Source organism: Solea senegalensis, linkage group LG11, assembly GCF_019176455.1.
Source record: "Solea senegalensis isolate Sse05_10M linkage group LG11, IFAPA_SoseM_1, whole genome shotgun sequence".
NCBI lineage: Eukaryota > Metazoa > Chordata > Actinopteri > Pleuronectiformes > Soleidae > Solea > Solea senegalensis.
The window spans coordinates 16978004-17000069 of record NC_058031.1 but is presented as its reverse complement, the minus strand read 5'-3'; the positions used below and the strand labels follow the sequence as shown (position 1 = coordinate 17000069).

At 39.8% G+C, this 22066-nt stretch overlaps 1 protein-coding gene across 3 annotated transcripts; it reads left to right on the top strand.

Annotated features, from left to right (window-relative positions):
* The first annotated feature begins 5211 nt into the window (after window positions 1–5211).
* clcnk (chloride channel K) lies at window positions 5212–19953 on the top strand. Of its 3 annotated transcripts, none has more exons than XM_044038611.1 (20): window positions 5212–5263; window positions 5370–5523; window positions 6926–7057; window positions 7140–7268; window positions 8821–8960; window positions 9058–9135; window positions 9802–9877; window positions 10783–10908; window positions 11742–11826; window positions 12467–12568; window positions 13315–13399; window positions 13930–14088; window positions 14451–14520; window positions 14723–14833; window positions 15189–15257; window positions 17460–17579; window positions 17959–18029; window positions 18665–18745; window positions 19098–19184; window positions 19530–19953. In XM_044038611.1, exons 2-20 carry the CDS (start codon window positions 5376–5378, stop codon window positions 19566–19568), a joined length of 1908 nt encoding a protein of 635 aa, XP_043894546.1. In that variant the 5' UTR covers window positions 5212–5263; window positions 5370–5375; the 3' UTR covers window positions 19569–19953. The 3 variants fall into 3 exon arrangements, with proteins under 3 accessions (XP_043894546.1, XP_043894545.1, XP_043894544.1); XM_044038609.1 differs by having other exon boundaries at window positions 5213–5263; window positions 15189–15405; window positions 17446–17579; XM_044038610.1 differs by lacking the exon at window positions 19530–19953 and having other exon boundaries at window positions 15189–15405; window positions 17446–17579; window positions 19093–19178.
* The last annotated feature ends 2113 nt before the right edge of the window (window positions 19954–22066 follow it).

The window sequence follows — 22066 nt, the reverse complement described above, 5'->3', positions numbered from 1 at the left end:
AAATAGCTTCCCTCTTCTCTCTTTAAATCCCACTGCACTGCATCGCTCCATCTGTCTCTTTCTTCTCCCTTCTTCATGTTTAGTGACATGTCTTTGTCCTGAAACTGGATCCTCGCATGTTATCACTGCGTAATGACATGATGTCCAATGTTTCCACAGCATAGTTTCATCTTATCAGAGTGTGCGTGCGTGTCATTTTGCAGGCTCTATCTCCTCTGCTTATTAACTCTCCCGCTGAGCTGCTGAAATAGAGACTTAAAAGGTGGAAAAGGAGACTTGAGTCTTCCTTATCTCAGAGGATAAGTACAGAGTAAAAGGAAGACGGAAAGAATGTGCTTGAAAACAAAAGCCTCGGCGAGAGCACAGGACTTAGTAGTGACATTGCTTTGTGGCTATTAATATCTGCCTGGCACTCACTGCTCTCACCTCTGGTTAGTGCTCCTGACAACTAATTCATTCAAATACATTTATGGAGTCGGATCTGTATGACATAAGCTACTGGACTTTACTCAGTGATGAGAATGATTCCTATAATTTACAGATGACCTGTACGTGACGAACACAGCCTCAGCTCCTCAGTCTGAGTGATCCCGACAAGTTGCCATCTTTGTTTTGCACACATGTTTGAATGGTTACCCAGCAATTATTAACGGCCCCAAACAGTGTTGTGTTCAGTCTTATCAGTGTTGAGCTCAAAGCCTCTGATGAAGTTCTAAATCCAGCTCAGCAACTCAGCAGCTCTCTGCCAGGAAGCGCACTCACTCACCTCCCCTCCCTGGTAACAGCACTAGATTGGCCTTTTATTCTATCAACCGCACTCTGTTTTTTTCTTTTTTTTGAAAATCAAATAAAAGACAATCAAATGTTTGAAAGACACCAACGGTGTAAGAAAAAAAAGATAAAAAATAGAAATATAAGAATCACCAATAAATAAATAAACTAAATCAAACACTGCTTATAATCCAGTTGGGCAGCAGACCAAGAACACATGGGTTTATTACAGTAACAACAAACAGAGCGAGCGAGATCCCGTCGTCCAGAAAATCCACACTGTCCCACCCGTGACATTGAGTCACCTCTATTATGTGTGTGTGTCAGCTGTGCACATACGCACATACACACACACACACACACACACACAGACACAGCTGATGTGTGTTACATAATGCCACGGAACAAATAAAATAAATTCCTCAGTGATAAATTGAGGCAGAGCTGAAAGGTCATCTCACTGCTGCTTATTTTCATAGCTCTGCTCTCGATGCAAATGTCCTTCCTCTAACAATAAGACCCTGACACTGGGAGCTCCATTAACATCCTGAAGGAGACCACTCCCACTCAGGACAGAAGTGTCTCATCAGAGGAGAAAGACGATCCATCAGGACAACTTTGTGTCGGTATGCTTTGACCCTTCACTGTAAAACCCTTGCAGCAAAGTAGAGCCTCTCACTGTGGGACTCGAGCCTTCAGCCCAGTAAATGTTTGCATGCGTCACATCTGCAGCCACTCAGCTGTGGTGAATATGGTGATGACTCATCTACCTCTGTTTTCCACTTCACTGTAGACCAGTGTCTGTGGTCGCTTCACGTCTTCATGTTTGTAATGGGAGTTACAAACATGAAGACGTTACAACCCACGACAGTTAGTAAGTGAACACAACAGTCTGATCACGTCCTCTATTCGTGCTGTCACATAACATCCCATTCAGCAAATGTCACAGTCGCTAACTGACATCTTTTCCATAGAGAGAAATGGAGATTGCTCCTCTTAAAGTAATTCCCAGCTCTGCAGCTGAATCGTTTCTTTCTTCCAGTTTCGTTTAGAGAGCGGGTAAAAGAACAGCAAGCTCAACGCTAATGTTAAAGTAACACAAAAGGATTTGCTCTCTCTTCGTATAATATAATGTTGTAGTAACGTGCATTTGTATGTACCATCAACCATGTCTTCAGACCAGGTACAGTCGCATTTTATTTACATATGATAACATTGTTTTATTATACTAACCCATGGGAAAAAAACTACAGAAGAACGATAGTGCTTTAGTGCCACGGTTCTCAAAGTGTGGTACGTGTACCACCACTGGTACGCAAGCTTCCTCTGGTGGTACTTGGAGGAAATTCAGACAGTCTGTTCTACTCTATAAACCAGAGTATAGAAAAATGAAACAATAACAATTACCATCACTTTATCTCTCACTCCATCTTCTGCCACGTTCACGCCAAACGCGATTTGTCGTGTCGCTCCCCGCCAATCGCGTCTATCGCAATGTGTCACAACAGCGGAAATGTCTGCAGAAAACGAAGCATTAGTACATTTTGCACAGCATAAATCTCATTTCACTACATCAGTGTGTCAAGTATAAGTGAGGAAGAGGAGGATGATGAGAGAGCAAATGATCTTGTCGGGACTAAACCTGCCTCCTGTGAAGAAGTCTGTGGCTGACTTTGCTCGGCCACTGTATTTTAGCATTAGTACAATGGTGTTACTTCAAGAGCTCAATGTTTTCGCAGGTGGTTCTTGGTATAAAAAGTTTGAGAACCAATGCTTTAGTGCATCGCTTACATTTTCAACCCCGGCTAAATTAACCTGTTGTTGTGCCTGATCAGTAAAAGGTTATTTTATAACTGTTGTGCACAACTTTTAAATAAACAAATGACATTAAAACCACTGTCAAACGGGTTCACACAATTACTGATAAAGCCTATCAGCTCCATGTGACTCTCTCCGTGTACGTCTATATTTTTATGTTGTTTAGAGTTCCGTGCTGCTCACAGGAAGTCATTTATTTGATCTCAGGACAGACGGAGGCCACAGCCACATTGCACTAGCGAAGGCCGTTCAATAGTTTGTGGAGATGAACGCATGCCCTCGTTCAACTCTGATAATAACGCTTGACAAGTTGAAGGAGGCAGCAAACAAATAATGTTACGGCATTTCTGTTCAGAAAGACCAAACAGAGGCAGAATAACAACAAAAATCCCCCAAAAGTCACTCACTGCAGCTGTGATCTCCTTAATGTGCTTTGATCACATTTTCTCCAGCTAATTTGTTGTTTGATGTTGAGTCTGAAGCACATAATTGCTTTATTAGATCTTTCTCACCAAAAACAGCTGCTGCTGCTGAAAATTGATTTTGATTGGCAAGCCAACATTGTGAGTTCATTAATATCAATTGCAAAGCCGAATACTGTCTGCACTGTCTTGGGTTCACTGGGATGTTGTTGTCAGAGAAACACATTAACACCTCCAACAGGTACTAACTTAGTAAAGATGCTGTGCTCTTAATTAAAGCTTTTATATTTTACATGGGGCCACACAGGTTGGGGTAGTGGTTAGCACTCTTGCATTTGCAGCAAGAAGACGTGGGTTCCAGCCGGGGTTTGAATATGGGCCCTTGTGCATGGAGTTTGCATGTTCTCCCTGTGTGTGTGGGGGTTTTCTCCAGGTTCTCCGGTTTCCTCCCACAGTCTAAAAACATGCAATAATGGGGATTAGGTAAATTGGTTACTCTAAATTGACCATAGGTGCAGGCCCGGCACCATGGGCGGGCATTAGGGGGGCCATGTCCTCTTGGACTGGAAGCTGTTCATTTTATTTGTTTTTTTTTACCTCAGAGGGACCAACTCTCTATAAGATGCATTCTGGGATACCCATGCCACTTTGGTAGCCTCTGAAATGAAGCCATTCATTCATTCTTTCCCCGTTACATTGTTGGAACATATTAACCAAAAACAAAAAACTAAAACTCTCCAGTGTGAGGTTATCGATAGTGCTCGCTGTCGCTCTCTCTCACTCGCTCCAGCTTCTTGGCTAACGGAGCCCGACACTATCTTGGTTGCCCAGAGCGAGAGAGAGCGCTAGTCTGTATGGATATCCACAAATATTTCCAAAGAAATATGACGACGTGAGCGGGAGCAGTAAGTGGCGCTGCTTCCTGCTCGCTCCCGCTCGCGTCGTCACTTCTTGTCCTTGCATTTTTTGTTCTTAACTTACATGTTTAATAAATGAAAGTTGAATACCCTTTTTAGTGAGAATGATTTCTCAGCACTGTAGGAGTGGACACAGAGCCACTGCTTAGCCTGAAGCAAAGTTGCTTTAATTTGTTTCTGCAGCCGAGTCTGTGTAGGTGTGAACGTGAGAGTGAATGGTTGTTTGTCTCTATGTGTCCCCCTCTATGTGATGGACTGGCAATCTGTCCAGGGTGTGACCTCACCTATCGCCCTATGTCAGCTAAGATTGGCACAGCACTCCCCACGACCCTCATGTGGAGGATAAAGCGGTACTGATGGATGGATGGATATTTTACATTGACTCTTTGTTATTTGGAACAATAGTTATTGTTATTCATCAGAGGAGAAGACTTCTTCTTCTTCTTCTTGACTATTGTTTGATTGATCGAATGTTTTTTTTGGAGGGAACTTAAAGTAACCTTGTCTGGCTGTCATCGCCTCAGTGTGTGGTTCCCATGGAAACAAGTTTTTACACTGAGAGGAGCCGTCTGCATGTGTGCTGTATACTATACGGTTTTTGAGCGCATTAGACTGTGACCAACGCTCACAGCTTGCAGATTTCAAATCTCTAAAATAACACAAGTGCTAATTGAAAGCCTGGAGGGAGAAAATAAAGATTAACTTAGGGTTATACTAAGTTCCTCTGTGTGTGTGTGTGTGTGTGAGAGAGAGATGGGGAGAGAAAGAGAGAGAGAGAGAGAGAGAGAGAGAGAGCGAGACTGACCTTGAACAGGGATTGTTAACTTCAAAGTATTGCGACAAGTGCAACTAAGAGTCTCTGAACCAGTCACTGACCTGAGAAGGTCGTTGCAATGACATTATGTCTTTCATCTGATCCAGAAAATATGTTTCTTACTGAGCTCTCAGGGCACTCACAGAGGAAAAATAATCAACAAGTTCCTGAAACTTGCAATTCTTTTCTGTGCTTTCACAGCACCTGTGCTTTGTGATTTGTTTTAAGGACTGGGATCACATAATGAAACAGATATTTTAAATTCATATGAAAATCTATCATTTCAGTTACAACTCTTTTCTGCAGTCACTTGAAAATGTCATCAAAAATCTATTAAAACGCTTTTCTTTCCCGTCTCACACAGATGAAGGCAATTTCCCAGTGCTCTTCCAAAGAGTTAATATTAGCTGCTCCTTCAACCATGACTGCTCCATCACTGAAATATGCTAATGCTTCTTCACCGAGGTCAGTTGCCAGCTCACAGACACCACACACATACACATACACATCCAGCCTGTAAGGTAAGCTTGTCTGTGTTTGTATTTTTCAATATAGCATGTTTTTGTTGGACCATTGTAAGCCTTTGATGGGGCAGTAATTGAGCACACAATAACACAAACATTTCAGGGTGAAATGAAGATCCTTGATGAGGCTCCTGGGAGTGAGACAGACAGAGCGAGCGACCAAGAGCGAGGAGATCGATACGAGACATCCCATTATCAGAGTCCACTCCTTTCTGATCCATGGAAACCATGCAGGCAGACCCGTGCAGTTGTCAAAGGTCAGAGTGAAAATAATTGGAATCTAATCAATATCACATATACATCACAGAGTAATGATTTCACAGACAATCTTCTTTTTCCAACACTGTATTACCAATTAGAGTTTGATTTGACCTTAATCTGAGCAGTCTCAGATTATGGATGTGTTCAAGGACATCACAGATCATTTTGTCTTACATACCGCACCCTCTTGTTGTTATTATTATTATTTCTATCTGGTCTTATTCCAGAGGACTTACAATAGGGCATATCCTTCATCTTTCACTGTGTAACACTGTGTAAGTCTTTGGCAACAGGTTCTTCACTGTATTTTATAAACCACTGGTTAGCGGACTGAACTTTCATTGTAATGAAAAATACACACAAACAATGGAAGCCATTTGTGTTGTTTTTGGAACCTCCCAGCATTTAGCAGGAGGATGTGCTCTCCATTAGGCAAAGGTGATATACCTCAGGTTATATCAGCCCTACATCTGACCTCCAAATTTCACTGTGCAATAAATATGCTTCCTTCTTTAAAGGGAGCGCTGGTTGTTGCTCAATCAGGAGGAGAAGCACACCGTTTTTCGACTGTGGATAATGGTTTATTATAATATATTTTGACTGAAGTTTTGAGTTTGATTAAATGGAATTGTTTAAGTTTATAGAATGGAACGAACAAATACTAAATACTTTAATTTTGAATCTTTTTTTATATATACAGTATATATATATATATATGTACATATATATATATACATCATATATATATACATATATATATGTATATATATATCAGAAACTGTCAACAGCAACCAGGAAGTGTTGATATCATGGAGAAATCTAACAGTACACCTTTACATTTATCATCTAAATTGCCGCCTTAAGCTCATAAAGTCCACCTGACAAGTGTTTCCACTATATTTGTATAATGATGTATAAGTCTGGAAGTCAGGTCAATCACTTTGGTCCAGACTGATTTGACTTATTAGAAGAATAACAAAAGATCTTCATGATGCCCAATTCCCATGTTGCCACTGGCAGGTCAAATCAAATCAAATTAAATCAAATCAAATCAGTTAAACTACATTGGTGCAGATAAAGTATCTTGCCAACTTTGATTGTTTTGGGAACATTAATTATTCCCCACATTTAGCTGCAGGAACTTCCCAATATGGGCGAAGAGCAGAGGAAATAAAAGCAGAACCCATGAGAAAGGTATTACATTATATTTATAAACTGCCATGACTAAATACTATAATGATGCCCCTGGCTGAGCGAGCAGGCACTGTTGGTTGGTCTGTATTCCCCTTAAGACAGTATGAGAGGATTTATAAATGAAACTGCCAATTTGAACTCAGAAAATATCCTTGTATTATTATTTAAAAAAACAAACAAAACAAAACGATTTTGTGCCCCCAGAGTGGTCGATGCAGCTGAGGTGCTGTCTCGGAGCAGTGTGTGGGATGCAGTGGTACAGCTATGCTGCTCTGGGTATTATAATGGCCTTCCTCAGCTTTCTCATGGACCTGAGTGTAGCAAAACTGCTGAGAGGTAAACACACACACACACACACACACACAAACTGACAGGGCGTAGAACAGCGATGATTACTTTCCTCTCACTTCACTTGTAGCCCACCAGTGGCTTTATCTGAAGCTGGAGGGCAACAGCCTGCTGCAGTTTGTCTGTTGGACTCTTTACCCAGCATGCCTCTGTGCTGTCGCGTCATCATTTTCCCACAACATCTGTCCCTTTTCCACAGGTGAGTCACACACACGCTCCAACCACAACTAAAAAAACATTCAGTTTCATCACGGCTCTGTGGTTCACATCTGCAGTTACCTTTTATGAACAGGATTTATTTAAATGCTCGTTTTATTAAAAAGTAAGAAGTGGCAACATACTCCGTAATTCGACAGGGATTATAAAGGGATTATGGCTCCACACTCAAAAACTGATGGGTTAGTTTATTAACTCAGAAATAAATAAATGTTAATGCAGTAATTTCATATAAAACTAGGACATATTTGATGTCAAAGCATCACATATGTGAAGTGAAAGTACATCCACAGTCTGTTGATGAAAACTCTAGCGAGCGCTTTTTCTCTCCTCAGTTATTCCTCAGCTAATGTATGATGTCATTGTGTGATGGTGTAAGCCGTGAGAACCTAAAAGGAGGTTTTACAGTGCGAGTTATGAGTGGAGATTCTTTGCATGATATTAGAAGTTCTCACTATTGTCACTATGAGGTCAATTTCACACATGATCTGGAGAGCAGGCAGCTCCCAGTGTTGCTGAACAGGGACACTTGAAATGACCCACACTGAACTTTGGAACATCAGTGTTAGATTCTTGGTGGACATGAAGTAAGAAGACGTCGTGAAGAATCACGCCAAAGACATGCAAACATGCAAAAATGGTTTCAATAATATTCAATGCTTTAAAAAAAAATTAAATTCAGGAAATAATTGGCAGTGACACAATTGCCTCAAAAGGCATGTACAGGGGGAGGATTAACTATAAAAGAAAAGTCTGTAACTTGGTCTAATTGATTCAAAATAACTGCAGGTTCTCCCTCTTTAGAAGTGAATTATAATTTCCCGTTGCATCTGTTTTATATACTGTAGACAACAATGTTACCAACAATGTAAATGCTGCTTAATGTTGTTCTATTGACTGATCATGTTGGCTGTTATCAGCTCTTTGTGTGCGCTACTGCCTGCATGACTAAAACAGCTCATTCTTTGAAGTTGTTGTGTCATTTTAGCTGTATTATCATTCATGTTGACATGGTAAATTATACACATTTTCAAGACGTTACTACAGAAAATATTTGATACGTATTGTCCACGCCAAATAAAGAAGTGAATGACAAAGTAAAGGCGAATACAGAAATGTTCATTGGTTAATTTTGATAGATAATGAAACTGTTTTGAACGCGGACACTATTCTGGACTATTCAGATTATCTGTCCACGTCTATCTTGGTGTGATATGATGACTATTACAGGATACTATACACCTGTACCAGTCATGTCTATGTTCTGTCAGTTCCAGTGCTACAGAGGTTAATAAAACTGCCTTTCAGAAGAATCCTGTAGAAAGAGCTAAGCCTGATTTATTTAATCAGATTCTCCAAATAAGTGTCACCCAATCCTAAAGACACTGTGTGCAGTTATGCCATTTACAATCTAAAGTATGCTTGATTGTTTGCACCGATTGTGTAAATGACTGTGAAATGATTCTGATGGTAAAACTTGGAATCGTTTTATAATGAACTTTTTGATTGCTTTAGCCCTGTGTATTTCTCTGCAGGCTCAGGGATACCAGAGGTGCGAACTATGCTGGCTGGAATAGAAATGCCTCATTACTTGTCTCTCACTAATATGTTTACCAAGTTCGTTGGTCTTATCTGTACACTGTCAGCCGGCAGCACAGTGTTTCTGGGGAAAGTGGTAAGAGACGTCTCCACGTACACTCTCTGTCATACAGGAATATTCTTTATTATCCTTTCTTGTCTTCTTCAATATTATATTTGTCTCTTATCTTCAGGGTCCATTTGTGCATCTTTCCACCATGGTGGGAGCTTATCTGAGCAAACTCTGCGCTCGTGTACAAGACAGGAACAAGGTCAGATTTGTACTTTAGCAGCATATTTAGTTATGTCTCTGTTATAAATCTTAATGCTGCATTAAAAATGCATAAAAAAAATTAAAAAAATTTATATACAGTTCAATGAATTACTCAAGACCTTGTGTAAAAAGTAAACTGTTGATATTTAGCTTCTTTTAGCTCACAGTTTGTTTTTTTCTAAGTTGACAAAAGTCAATCTTCAGTCTTGATTTCAGCAGTAGTGATAAAACCACTGTTGAAAGTGAAGTCCAACCTGGTGAATATAGTGGATCATTTAGTAGATAATGAGCCAGGTAGACCTCATTGGAATTAAATATATTTAATATTAGTCTAATTTTGCATTTTAAATGTTGATTCATGCTCCTGTGTTTTATACAGGCAACAAGGTGCAGATAACACGCTACTTATTGTCAGATATACAAACATAACTTCTTCTTTTTTTTCATTTGCATATTCACTATGGGTGGATGGTTGACAGATGCTGTGTACTGCCCTCAAGTGGCCAAAACCTTAATAAAAAAATAGGAATCTGCAGCAATAGGCAAAGCAAACTAACATGCAAGAAAAGTAGCCTACAAATTTTAAATGTTCCACCTACAATAAAAATGAAAATCCAATTGTTTATAATGAGGTCAAACTGATCCCAGACTCTTTGACATTCAGGACAAAGAAGCAGGAGAAATGCTGGTTGTAGCTGCTGCAGTCGGCGTAGCCAGCTGCTTCAGAGCTCCAGTCAGTGGTGAGAGCTTTAGTAATAAATACATACTGTTTCCACCGAGCACTTCAGTTCGCTTCACTTCTGTACATCATGCAAATATTTGTGTTTCCATTGTGACTGTAGAGAAAAAGCACATTACCGCAGTGTTTTTCTCTCAAATAAAGCTTCAAATATCTTCATCTTGTGATAAAACAGCCACATTCCACGAAGAACAAACACCAAATACTGAACGTTCGTTGTGTTGTTCTTTGTGCAATGTATAGGCCGAGCTACACTGTGTCGTGCTGTTTGAGGTCTGAATCGCACTGAACCGCTTGGTGTCCTCCTTCTCACACTTGTGTGGTTAATGCGTTTCCACCTTTAATTTCCTGTTTGCAGGGTCCACACACCTGCTGTCCATGTTAACCTCCCCCATGTCCCCCTCTCTGGTCTCTCACCGCAATGTTTTTATCATTTATGCAACTTTGCATGAATGATAAATGATCTTCGTTTAATACATATAAAACATGATTTGACTTTTTCATCAGACTAATTATGAGCTAATTTTGCACATACACCAGCAGTGGGCAGCTTTTCTGCTTGAATTTGAACTGTCAACCCTCCGATTACAAGTTCAACTCATTTTCCTCTTGGCCATCATCTCTCTCTTGAGAGTTTCGGTCTCTATAAACAAGTGGTGCAGTACCCGTACCCTTTACCTTGCATTTCCTCCAACTTCAAAGTCAGCACTGCACACACTGATGCACTTCAGTAAGTCACCTGCCAAGTTTGAAGCCACTCAAGCAAACCATTTGACATTAGAAACAGACAGACAGAAGTTCCCTGCATTCATAGACAGATACTTCCCACTCTTTTGACTTCAAATCCCCGTCTCGGGTTCTTCTTATGTATCTTTGTCCCTCCCTCCCTCACCTCTGCTCTTGTAGGTGTGCTGTTCAGTGTGGAGGTGATGTGTTCTCACTTTGCCTTGAGTCATTACGTCCCTTGTTTCTTCTCTGCTGCCTGTGGAACTCTGACCTTTGGCCTCTTCACAGTGTGGAGTGGAGACAGAGGTAATGGATCAGTATTCACATCCTGTTTGACAAGGATGATGTTGACTTGAGAGTCACTGATGCGTCCACCTAAAGTTAAGAGGACACAATCAAAAAAAACATAGTGAAAATCCAATAAGTTTGCTATATCAAATAGCTGATACATAAATGTACATTACCGTTCAACAAGCCTTTTTATACTTATGGTCTAGGGCAGATTTTCATGATTTTAGTGATGGGAAATCTTCTTTATTCCATTCATTCACAATATTCATATATTATTATAAGTTTGCTTTTCTGAGTCTAGTGTGGTAGCCCTTCAAGAGTGGAAGCTGTTATTTAAAGGCCACTGTGTGATATTTACGAGGTGTTATTTGCAGAACTTTAAATATACTACCCATAAGTAATGTTTGTATATATGCATAATTGTTTTAAATGCATACACCAACGAAGAAGGAAGAAATGGCAGAGAGAGTGAGAGAAGGGAGAGAGTTATAAAAGAGTGTTTACATTCCTTCTGGTATGTGAAGGTCACCGTAGTTTCCTGAGGTGTTAAAATATCTACTATTATGTATTATTCTACTGTGGGTTTAACAAAATAATTGATATATTAACATGCTAAATCAAAAAAATCCCCCGACACAACAAGTTCTTTGGAAATTTCAACTTGTCAGTTATGTCGACAGTGAAGTAAATGCCATGAAAACAACCAGGACCGAGATGAGCAGAAACATTTAGACTGACAGATTACATATTTCACAGAAATTTAATGCAATAAAGTGAAGGAAGATTAGATTTGAAAAGGCTGAGGGGAAAAACTGGAAGGATAATTCCAATTTGGTTTGTTTCCACAGAGACTCTTCAAGCATTGTTTAAAACTAATTTCCCCACTGCTTTACCCTTTTACCCACTGGAGATTGTGCTGTTTGGTTTCCTTGGGTAAGTTCATTTTTGACCTCTATTTGTCCCTGTCTTGCAAATAAGAGCTGACATTTGGTAATCGTATTCATACCCATCACAATGAGAGTCCTTTGAACACTTCTGCTGTGCTTCCTTTGCTTTATAGTTGGCATTTAGTTTTCTTATTACCTCCACCAAGGGCGTTGTTTTCATGGGCATGGGGTTTATCTGTGAGTTTGTCCTTCTGTTAGAGACTTCCTGTCAGTTTTTGATGCATCAATCCGAATGTTTGCGATGTGTATGCCATCACCCAAGCACAATGTGTTCCTACTTAATTTTGGTAAGAATCTACACACTGATCACGTCTCGAAAAATGATCACATTTTGTCTATTATAATGAGAAAAACTGTAAATGTACATCTCAGTGACATCTTAAGAGATCTGATAATGTAAAATGGTCATCTGTATAATTCTGGATCCAATTTGATCAAAAACTGCAAATGCCAGGTGTAAATCACAGGTGATGAAGTGTTAGGTCTGTGCTCTCTGATTGCCTTTGTTATTATTATTACTATTATTCATTAAATCATTTACCGACTTCCTCCCCCTCTTCATTCATTCCCTGATTCTAATGACTTCCTCTCATTGTGGATTCGGTTGACTCTCTGTCTGAAAACAGGCTGCTGTGTGGAGCCGTGAGCCGCTGCTACCTCTTCTGCCATCAGTGGATGCTGCAATTTACCAAAACAAACTCAGTCCTAGTGAAAATGCTGACGACAGAGTGAGCGCTCGGTCTTCTAAAATGATAATGTGATGAGTCACTGTGTACGACGGAGATTTTCCATCAATTCAAGTCCATTTGTGAGCCGCTGCTGCAGAAAAGATCATCCACATTATATCAAAACATCCATTTGTGCACACCAATGTCGTATATAAACAGTTTAGGGTATTTCAAGGCACATTTAAAGGGATAGTTCAGGGTTTTGAGTGTTTCATACAGTAGACAGCATTCTGTTTGATTTTTGCAAGTGTTGGAGAATTGTAATGTTTACTATATGAGTGTTCCTATGAGATGGCCCTTTTCTCAGACACATTATTTTCAGTGCAGACACAGTGTTAAAATGTGGCAGATCAACTGACAGTATTTAAAATGAACAATATTTTATTGTTGTACTTTCTTCTCCGGGTCTATAACACATTTGCTCTGCTGTTCACATAAGCGAAGAAAGGCAGAAATCGTCTTTTCTCCTGTCTCTCTCTTCAGTGTAACCAACTGAGTGAATATTATCTCCTTAAAAAAAACCTAAGTGTCCCTTTAAATTCTATAAGTTTCTCAGAGTATTTCTTCCAAATAAAACAATGTTAGGTACTATTCCACAATCATTCCACAAACATCCTTGGTGTAGTTGTTGTTAACTACAGAGCAGGGGCGGAGTTAGTGTGTGATCACAGTGACCTTCAACTGATTCAAATTATACTTTTTAAAAATGAGACTGTCACTGCCCTAACAATGGTGCCTCTGTGCAGGAAAGCTCTGTACTCAGGCATGGTGGCGTTCCTCTTGGCATCTGTGACATTTCCTCACTTTGCTGGTCAACACATGGCTTCTCAGGTGAGAATCAGCAGTGGTTATTGCTGCTGTTGTCACATTATTATCACATGACTTTGTTGCACGTTGACATGTGATGTTTTCCTAAAAGCCTCGTGCTCACTCTGTTCTCCTGCCATGACAAATACTTCAAATTTGAGTAAAACACTGCTTCACCAAGTGTGGGCCACAGCCCACTGGTGGTCGTTAGAGGTATTGCAGGTGGTCCTCAGAAATATTTGAATAAGTCTTAAAATATGTCTGATAAAATATGATGTTTCACTTCTTTATCCTTATTCTAAAATGCTAGACACACTATTATTTTCTCATATCAGGGATTCTCAAAGTGATTCAGATTGTAATAGTGACAAACTATTTGGATTTCAGTATTATTAAATGTTGTACAGCCTTGATAATCTACAGATCTAGGATCTATATCTAGAACCTCAAACTTCTGATGTTTGGAAAGCTCTGGACTGGATAGTTTAACGCTGTCTGTTGTTATAGAATATTTTTTCTTGCATTCATCTCAATGACAGGCATTTGTTTTACAGTACACCATGAAGCAGCTCCTCACCTCTTTGTTGGACAGCAGGCCGTGGAGCTCTCACTTCCATAATGCCTCTGAGCAACTGGAGCCCGAGCCTCTGTCAGAGTGGAGCACATCAGGGAACTCTGTCTTCTTGTCTCTGGCTGTCTTTCTGCTCATGAAGGTACAAACAATATAAGTCCAATTATCTCTGTCAACCAGCACTAATAACTTCCAAGGGGAATATGTGGAAATTTCTGCATTGGTAATAATTTCATCTGTGAGTCAAATGTAAAGTATCTCTAATCCATTAATCTCTGATGAATTCACTTTCCCAGGATGCCGTCAGAAGCATCCATTTATTAAGACAAATAATGGAAAGAATAAGCACTCAGTATTTATTTGTACAAATCTTCCCAGCGACGATGTCAACATTTCCCTGCTCTCACACTGACAGTGATTCATGCCTCATGTGCTGAGGAGCTGTTGTGGCTGTTCAGATGTTTCACAGCATTGACAGTTTGTGCTTTTGTTGTTGTTTGTGAGATGTGGATGTTGGTGCTCGCCTGCACTCTGCCTGTTCCAGCTGGATACTTCATGCCTGTCTTTGTCTACGGTGAGTGGCGGGAAAGAGGAAGCGTACGCTTAAAATATGACGCACAAGCCACAGAGAAAGTGAATGACTTGAATTTTAATTCTGGTGTATGAATGATTTGCTTCATGGTACCACAATATGAAAACGCTGCGAGGGTTGTTATGATCTGGAACAAATATAGCCCTGAAGAAATGACCTAGTATGCGTTTGATTTCTGTTTTAGGAGCAGCTTTGGGCCGTTTGCATGGAGAAGGAGTCGCTTATTTGTTTTCCACTGCAGTGACTTCAGACTGGCACTGGGCTTCCATAAATCCTGGAGGCTACGCACTGGCTGGTAGAAAACGATGATAGATTTTTGGTATTATAGTTATGACATGTCATCTCGTCTTGCAAATGTTCAATAATCTGTAAATTGATACTGATACAGTTTTCGTAGGTTGTACCTTTAGCGTCACACACAATAATAGATCAGTATTATTCCTTCATGTTGAGATATGAATGAAACAATATTAATCCCAGTGAGGTAGCGGAACATGTTGCCATGAATGTTATGTATGATTTAATCTGATTACTGGATACTGACAAATGCATAGCAATAACCGAACACTAACCTAATCTAATGCAATAACATCATCTAACTGCAGAGTGAACTTTGCAAACAGTCTCACCTCCAGTGTATCGCGTTAAAGGTGCAGCGGCGTTATCTGGAGCTGTGACACACACCTTGTCTCCTGCTCTGCTGGCGATGGAGCTGACCGGTCAGTTCAGTCATGCTGTTCCAGTTCTCCTGGCCACTCTCCTGGCCAACGCCCTGGCTCGCTCCCAGCAGCGGCCATCTTTCTATGACGCCCTCTCCATCAGTAAGAGGCTCCCTCACCTGCCATCACTGAAGAAAGCATGTCCTCTGTAAGTTTAATAAAATTTATTTCAACATATTCAGACATTTCTCATGTTTCAGCAATAAACCACTGACTTTGTATGTGAGCAACAACTTAAAAGAATATGTCACTGATTTGCATTTACCTTTGTATTAATAGAATAGGGGTAGTATTTTTGAAACATTGTGCTTCCCAACCTCAGTTTCCTGTTAGTGTAACCGTTATCAAAGATGGCGGACACTGTTTGCATTCTGGGAATGAGGTCCCATCCCCCTATAAGTGGGTCTAAAAAGCGTGGAATTAGCGTTGCAGTTGTCATGTATTTACATTCCAAATAGTAGGCAAATTACATACAGTAGTTTACATACATTATAAGCCAAACCTTATAATGTAGAGTTCAGTCTGAACAACTAATCAAATTTAACTAATATGACCTTTCTCCCAGAACCACACGCAGGTCACATAATTTACCTCCACCTTAATGGTAATTATCTGAAAACAGTGGTTGACACTGCACCTTGGGTCACAGTTACCTGTAATTGACATACAACCATTACTAACCTCCTCATTAGTGACCTGAAAGTGTTTACCCTCTCACTCACAGCATCACTGCAGGTCGACGGATGGATGTGGTTATTTTTAGCCGCAAAAAAAAGACGAAAAACACTATGAAGCGAGCCAAGTAATGGCTGAGTCACCGTTAATGATCAAGTACCCAATGCACCACCCGCTCGTCTATTACTTTCAATTTGTATGCCGAGTGAACGAGCAGGAAAAAAACCCAACATATTTGTGAAGTGAGTCTGCTGAAATATATCATCTCTAATGCTTTAAGCTTCCTGAAATATACACTTACTTTGCACTTATCTCCAGATAAACATCAGCCAGATGTTTCCCTTACCAGTGTTCATTTGAACCACATGCACATGGGAACTCGAAGAGGGACAGTTGTCTAACTGGTTTAGGCAACAGATATATATATATATATATATCAGATATATGATCAGAAGGTTCACCAGAGTCTGTTAATGAAATGAAGTCTCGATGTAGTCGCTTTGGTGACAGCAGTTGTCGTCTGTCTGTCTGTCTGTCTGTCAGTCAGTCAGACACAAATAACACGTTCAGATAGAAATAGATCATCATCCACAGCTCCTTGTTGACAGCAGTCAAGCTGAGACGACTGAGAAGGTGTTTTGTGAAACACAATGCATCAGCAGTAACTACACTTTCTAATCCCTAAAAAGACTGAAGTGGCAAAAGTACCCATCGGTTTTTCTTAAAAGTTGCAGTGTGTGTGTGAAATGTTGACTTTCCCTCTCTGTGACGTCATCAGTGCAGGGTGAAATCAGTGTTTGGAAAGACGGCGGACAATGAAAGAGAGAGCGGAGCTGTAATCGACAACAAGCTGGGCTTTGAACCCCATGTCGATGCTGTCTGTAAAAAGGCACATCAGCGAGTGCGTTTCTCATGTCGACACCGCGTTTTATCAAATCTGTTCTTACTTTCTCTTGTATCTGCCTTTAAGCTGTAAGAGCACTGAATAAGTGATTGAATCAGGTCAGGTGCTTGAAAACCTGAATCATCCTCTGAGGGACCAGCTCATGTTACTGCCATCGGTGCCAAACGAACAGCTTTAAATCATCTTTTATCCCTACAGTAATCAGCCGTCTTAATGGATCTTCAATATGAATATTATTCTATTGTTGTATCTAATATTTGTTTCCACAAATAATGTTTGTATGTACAAGATGGCTGTCAACCAAATTGCCCCTCTGGGATGATAAAGACACTGAACCTTGAAATAATAATCTAAAATACAGATATAATAATAATAATAATAATAATATGATTATATTAATAATATATTAATATTAATAATATAAATGTATAATTATAATAATAATACTAATAATTATCCATATATAATTATAATAGTTAGGTTACGACAGTTAAGTGTAATAATCCAGCTCAATTCGTTCAACCATCCATATTTAACATTAGAGTTGATTCTCCGCTGCTTTTGTTCCAGGTATGACTATTATAATGATATGATAATTTCTCTTTGCAGGCTTCCGTCCACAGCGGTTGGACAACATTTGGGAGTGAAATTGGTGCAGCTTCAGAAAGCAGCCGGTCCAGCAGAGATTCAACATGCTGTCAACACCAGCAGTGAAACACAATTCCCTGTGGTGGACTCACACGGTGCGCATGTCTACAGCTATTTAGTCAAATTCTGTCTCAATATTTTGAAGGTACAAGACGGAAAGTATTTTTTTAGACTCTGGCCAAAAGGATCCCACATGGAGATCATGAAAAAGGAAAAGAGGAGAAATTACAAAAGAAAATATGATAAATCGTAACCGTTTCAAAAGCTGCAGCGATGCAGGAGTGTGAAAGGTTCTGGATTAAGAGTTGACAAGTGTGAGAAAATAGTCAATCAGCCAGCTGAGCCTTTCAGCAGCAATCACATGGATGAATCTTCAGTCTGCCACAGCCCACTAGAGACCTGCACACACTCCAAACAACAGCACTGACTGTGTCAAAGAAAATTGATTTTCTTTTTTGTCTTCTTCTGCTGAAGTGTCGCAGATTTTTCTGGGGTTTGTGCTTCGATCAGAGCTGCTGATTCTCCTGCGTCACTCAAAGACTGAGGTAAACGCCTGGATCGGTTTGAGATGGGCGACTGCAGAGTTCAGAGGGAGGAGGGGAGGATTAAACTGTCTGATGCTGTTTAAAAAGCAGGCCATGTTCTTTTTTTACATTCTGTTGGACAGTGACTGAATGTAGAACAGGAGCAGGATGTGCAGACAGTCACTGCCTGATGTAAATGCTAATTTTATGTTAAAATAAAAGCAAAACAACTAGTGTCTAGTGACAGAAAAAGGAAAGATTTCAGACTGTGGTAACACCGAAGCCTAGAATATTATCACTTTTAACAGTGAATCATATTTTAGGGATGAAAATCAGCATCGGTCTGATACTGGTCAAAATCACTGGATTGGATATCGGACAGAAACATGTATAATCCAAATACACTTGTCATGTTTGGACTAGTTATATTAATATTTGTTACACATTTGGAGAATTATGTCTTTGAGATGAGGGTTCATACGCTCATAAATGGTCTAAAATGACTGTAACGGAGTAATATCTGTATCAGATAATTGAGTTTGTGATATTCTGTCTCATATTGGACACAGAAAAGTGGTTTTGTCCCATCCCTATATTATATCAAGTGACATTGAATGATATATATAAATATAAATAATGTTTGTGCTATCCTCTAGCCTCTGGAGAAACATCTAGATGAAGTCTGCTGCATTCACCCGGCCTCTGTCCTGGTATCACCTCACAGCACAGTCCAGGAGGTAAACCATCTGTGGCTGATGTTATGAGCTTTGCAGAAACTCTCACTGTTTTTGTGATTTCTTTCTGAGACAGAGACCAGAGGACTGGTGGTCCTCACATAATATGTTACTCTTTCATGCTGAAAGGCATCACAGTGGCCGTCTAAGTCTCTCTGCACAGATCCTCCTAAAGCTGACACTTGTTGAAAAACAGTAACATGAAATAGATAAATGGTCACTGTCATGCCACAACTACATACAATTAAAACAGTATGACACATTTATGACTGTTTATATACAACATAATAAGTTGTTTTCATATATAATGCCATGTTTTGTTTTGTTTTTTGTCTTTTCCTCTGTGTCAGTGCAGGTCCACAGTTTACTGAGTGTTGTTGGAGCACAGACGTTATATGTGACAGATAGAGGAAGGCTGGTCGGGACACTCACATGGTCAGAGGTAAAGATCATGTCATATTTGTATGTTAAAGGGATAGTTAGTTAATCCTCAGGCTTCAGTTTAATTTACTACACTCCAAAGTCATTAAGGACAAAAATATCCACTTCCAAAAAGCTGCAATAAAGACTTTACAGATTAATATTTTCTTCTCTGTAAATCTCTTAAACGTCAACCCTGTTCAAAAACTACCAAACATTAAATAATTTTGAGGATTTTTAAGTGAGCATATCATTTTAGTAGGTGAGCCTAGGTGAGTCAGAGTCATTATCTCTCATCTCTCACATTGTTATGTTAATGGTGCAGTGTGATTTAGTTTCTCCTAATCTTTCTCCGTTTCTCCTCCAGATGAAGAGAATATTAGAAGACTTGGCCAAAGAAATCTAAGAAGTGACACGGGAAATCTCTTCAAATCCAAATCCATCTCCATCCAATTATCCTGTAACAAATGCTCCAGCTCTGATAATGATGTCACATCTGCATCAAACAATTGCACACAAACACAACTGTCATTAACTGCAGTCTCTTATCTTATCTGAGGTTAATGTCTATTTCATTAAATGGAGATTGGACGTGTGTCTCAGTCCGCAGACAGCACGTGGTAAAGCAGCTTCTGACGATGAAAAGAAAAGGACCGCATCATAACACACCACTTAACATGATAATTACTGACTGTTGTGTTTCACTGATCTTTCATCTCTTCTTATTCTTTGTTTTACTGTTAGAACAAAGCAGACTTTATGTTAATATATTCATATTTTAAAGACTTAAACTGTGGTTGATCATTTCTCATTTTTAAAAATGTGTGCATTTGTGATGGAGATGAGAGATAATTGTTGAGTCACAGCTAACACTGACACCTTGGTTCAGCTGCAAACGCAAATATCTACACAATCACATGGCTGTAACTTAAACATGTGGGCATGGTGACGACGACCTGCTGAAGTCCAAACTGAGCATCAGAAAAAGAAAAAGAAAGAAGATTCAAATTACTTTGAACATGGCATAGTTGTTGGTTGCAGGCGGGCTGGTCAGAGTATTTCAGAAACTGCTCATTTTCTGGGATATTCAGGCTCAATCATCTGTAAAATTGACAGAAAAAAGTCTGAGAGAAAAGGAGAAAAGATCTGGTCAGCAGCAACTATCAGAGGTCAGAGAATGGACTGACAGACTGCTTCAAAATGACAGTGACTCAAAAAATAACCACGTGTACAGATGTGAGCTACAGCAGCACAAGACCACACTGGATGCCACTCCTGCCACTTAATTATGCATCATGTGTACTTCATAAAGTGGCCAATTAGTGTTTTTTGTGACTTGCAGCTGTGTGACAGTGACTGCTGATGTTCCAGCTTCTAACTGTGTTGTTAACAATAAATTCATCGGGTAATTCTAACCTGAAGTTGGTTTCAGAGCAGCAGCAGCACAGGCCTGAACACCGGAACCTTTAACCTCACATTAAATCTTTGCCGGGGGGGTCTTCACACTTTTAAAGACTTCACTCTAAAATGCTTAACGTTTGAAATTGAGTGATTTCTCACAGGAATATGAGGCTGGAGTTGCCTTGGTAACGAGGATCCCATGTGAGGCAAAATCAAACCTTGATTGCGGTCCAAATTATTGTTAGTGCCTTTCTGGTGGGATTATTAAAACCAAATTAAGTAGTACATCCTAAATAATCACAGAATTATCCTTTAAGAATACTTTTAGTATCATTAACCTGCCAATAATGCTTATTTATCAAAGGTTCTCCATGATTGAAACATAAATGTTTCCTGTGTGCTGCATGATATGTTGGTGGAGACATTTGTTAAACGATGACTTGTGCTATCATGACATCCATGACGGTAAACGGTGTTTTGTTACTGGTTTTCTTGTTGTTTTGAGGCTTCAGATACCGTTTATTGCTGCAGCCTCGTACTTTGTGGGGATGATGATGTTTGTTCGATTTTATGACCCATTTCATTTATTGCACATTCCTGCTCAGGGACTGCAGGCGGAAAACAGCAATTCTGCTGAAACCTGGTTGGACGCATCACTCCTTGTTTTACATAAAGATAATGTTTTATTGAGCACCATCTCTGTCGAAAAATAAATTACACCCACGAGTGTGATCAAACAGTTATTTTGACTTTTATGCGTTTCTCTAAAACTATGAACCTATGCTGTAGACCAACGAGACACAACACTAGAATAACAACCAACTCGTCAGAAGGTAACGGTGTCCAACATGATGCAGTCATTTATCACCTTCTTTTTTTTTTTTAACTGTGCAGCTTTATCTGCTGACAGCACAGCACGTCCATATGTTATTCCTGCAGCGGCACTATAGTTAGATCCCAAATTACTTTTACATTCTGCGTTTGTTTAATCAGTGTGACGGTGGAATTGTTTTCAGTTTTGTTTCACCTTCATCAGATCAACACCAGAGATGCAACAGGGGAATAAACCACAGTTCACTCCACACGTCACCTTATCCTGTAGCTTCACATTGTGTAAACCTGTGCAAAAAAAACAACACGGTGGCAACATTAACACCTTCAAACTACACACACACACACACACACACACACACACACACACACACACACTCTCTCACTCTCTCTCTCACACGCTCATGTCAACATATGTGCAGAAAAATACAGCAAACATACGCACACTGCTCCCTCCTCCGTTTTCCACTCATCTTCTCTCTGCATCCATCGCCCTAAGACAAGAGGAGTGTGAATAATAGCTCATCATGGATGGGATCACGTGGTAAACTTTTTATGTTGTTGTTGTTGTTTGTTTTACAACTCCGTGGAATCCAAATAAAAATGTCTGTCTGTCTGGACTTTTCTGTTCAATCCGTCAACAAGAAGGGATCAAAAGTGTTACGCAGGACA

What these genes read in the sequence shown, in the direction of transcription:
- clcnk (XM_044038609.1), top strand. Translation starts at nt 5,376, where the DNA reads ATGAAGATCCTTGATGAGGCTCCTGGGAGTGAGACAGACAGAGCGAGC. An exon ending in GACCCGTGCAGTTGTCAAAG is followed by an intron (nt 5,524 to 6,925) that starts GTCAGAGTGAAA and finishes TTGTGCCCCCAG; the next exon opens with AGTGGTCGATGCAGCTGAGG. An exon ending in GTCAACACATGGCTTCTCAG is followed by an intron (nt 13,400 to 13,929) that starts GTGAGAATCAGC and finishes TTTGTTTTACAG; the next exon opens with TACACCATGAAGCAGCTCCT.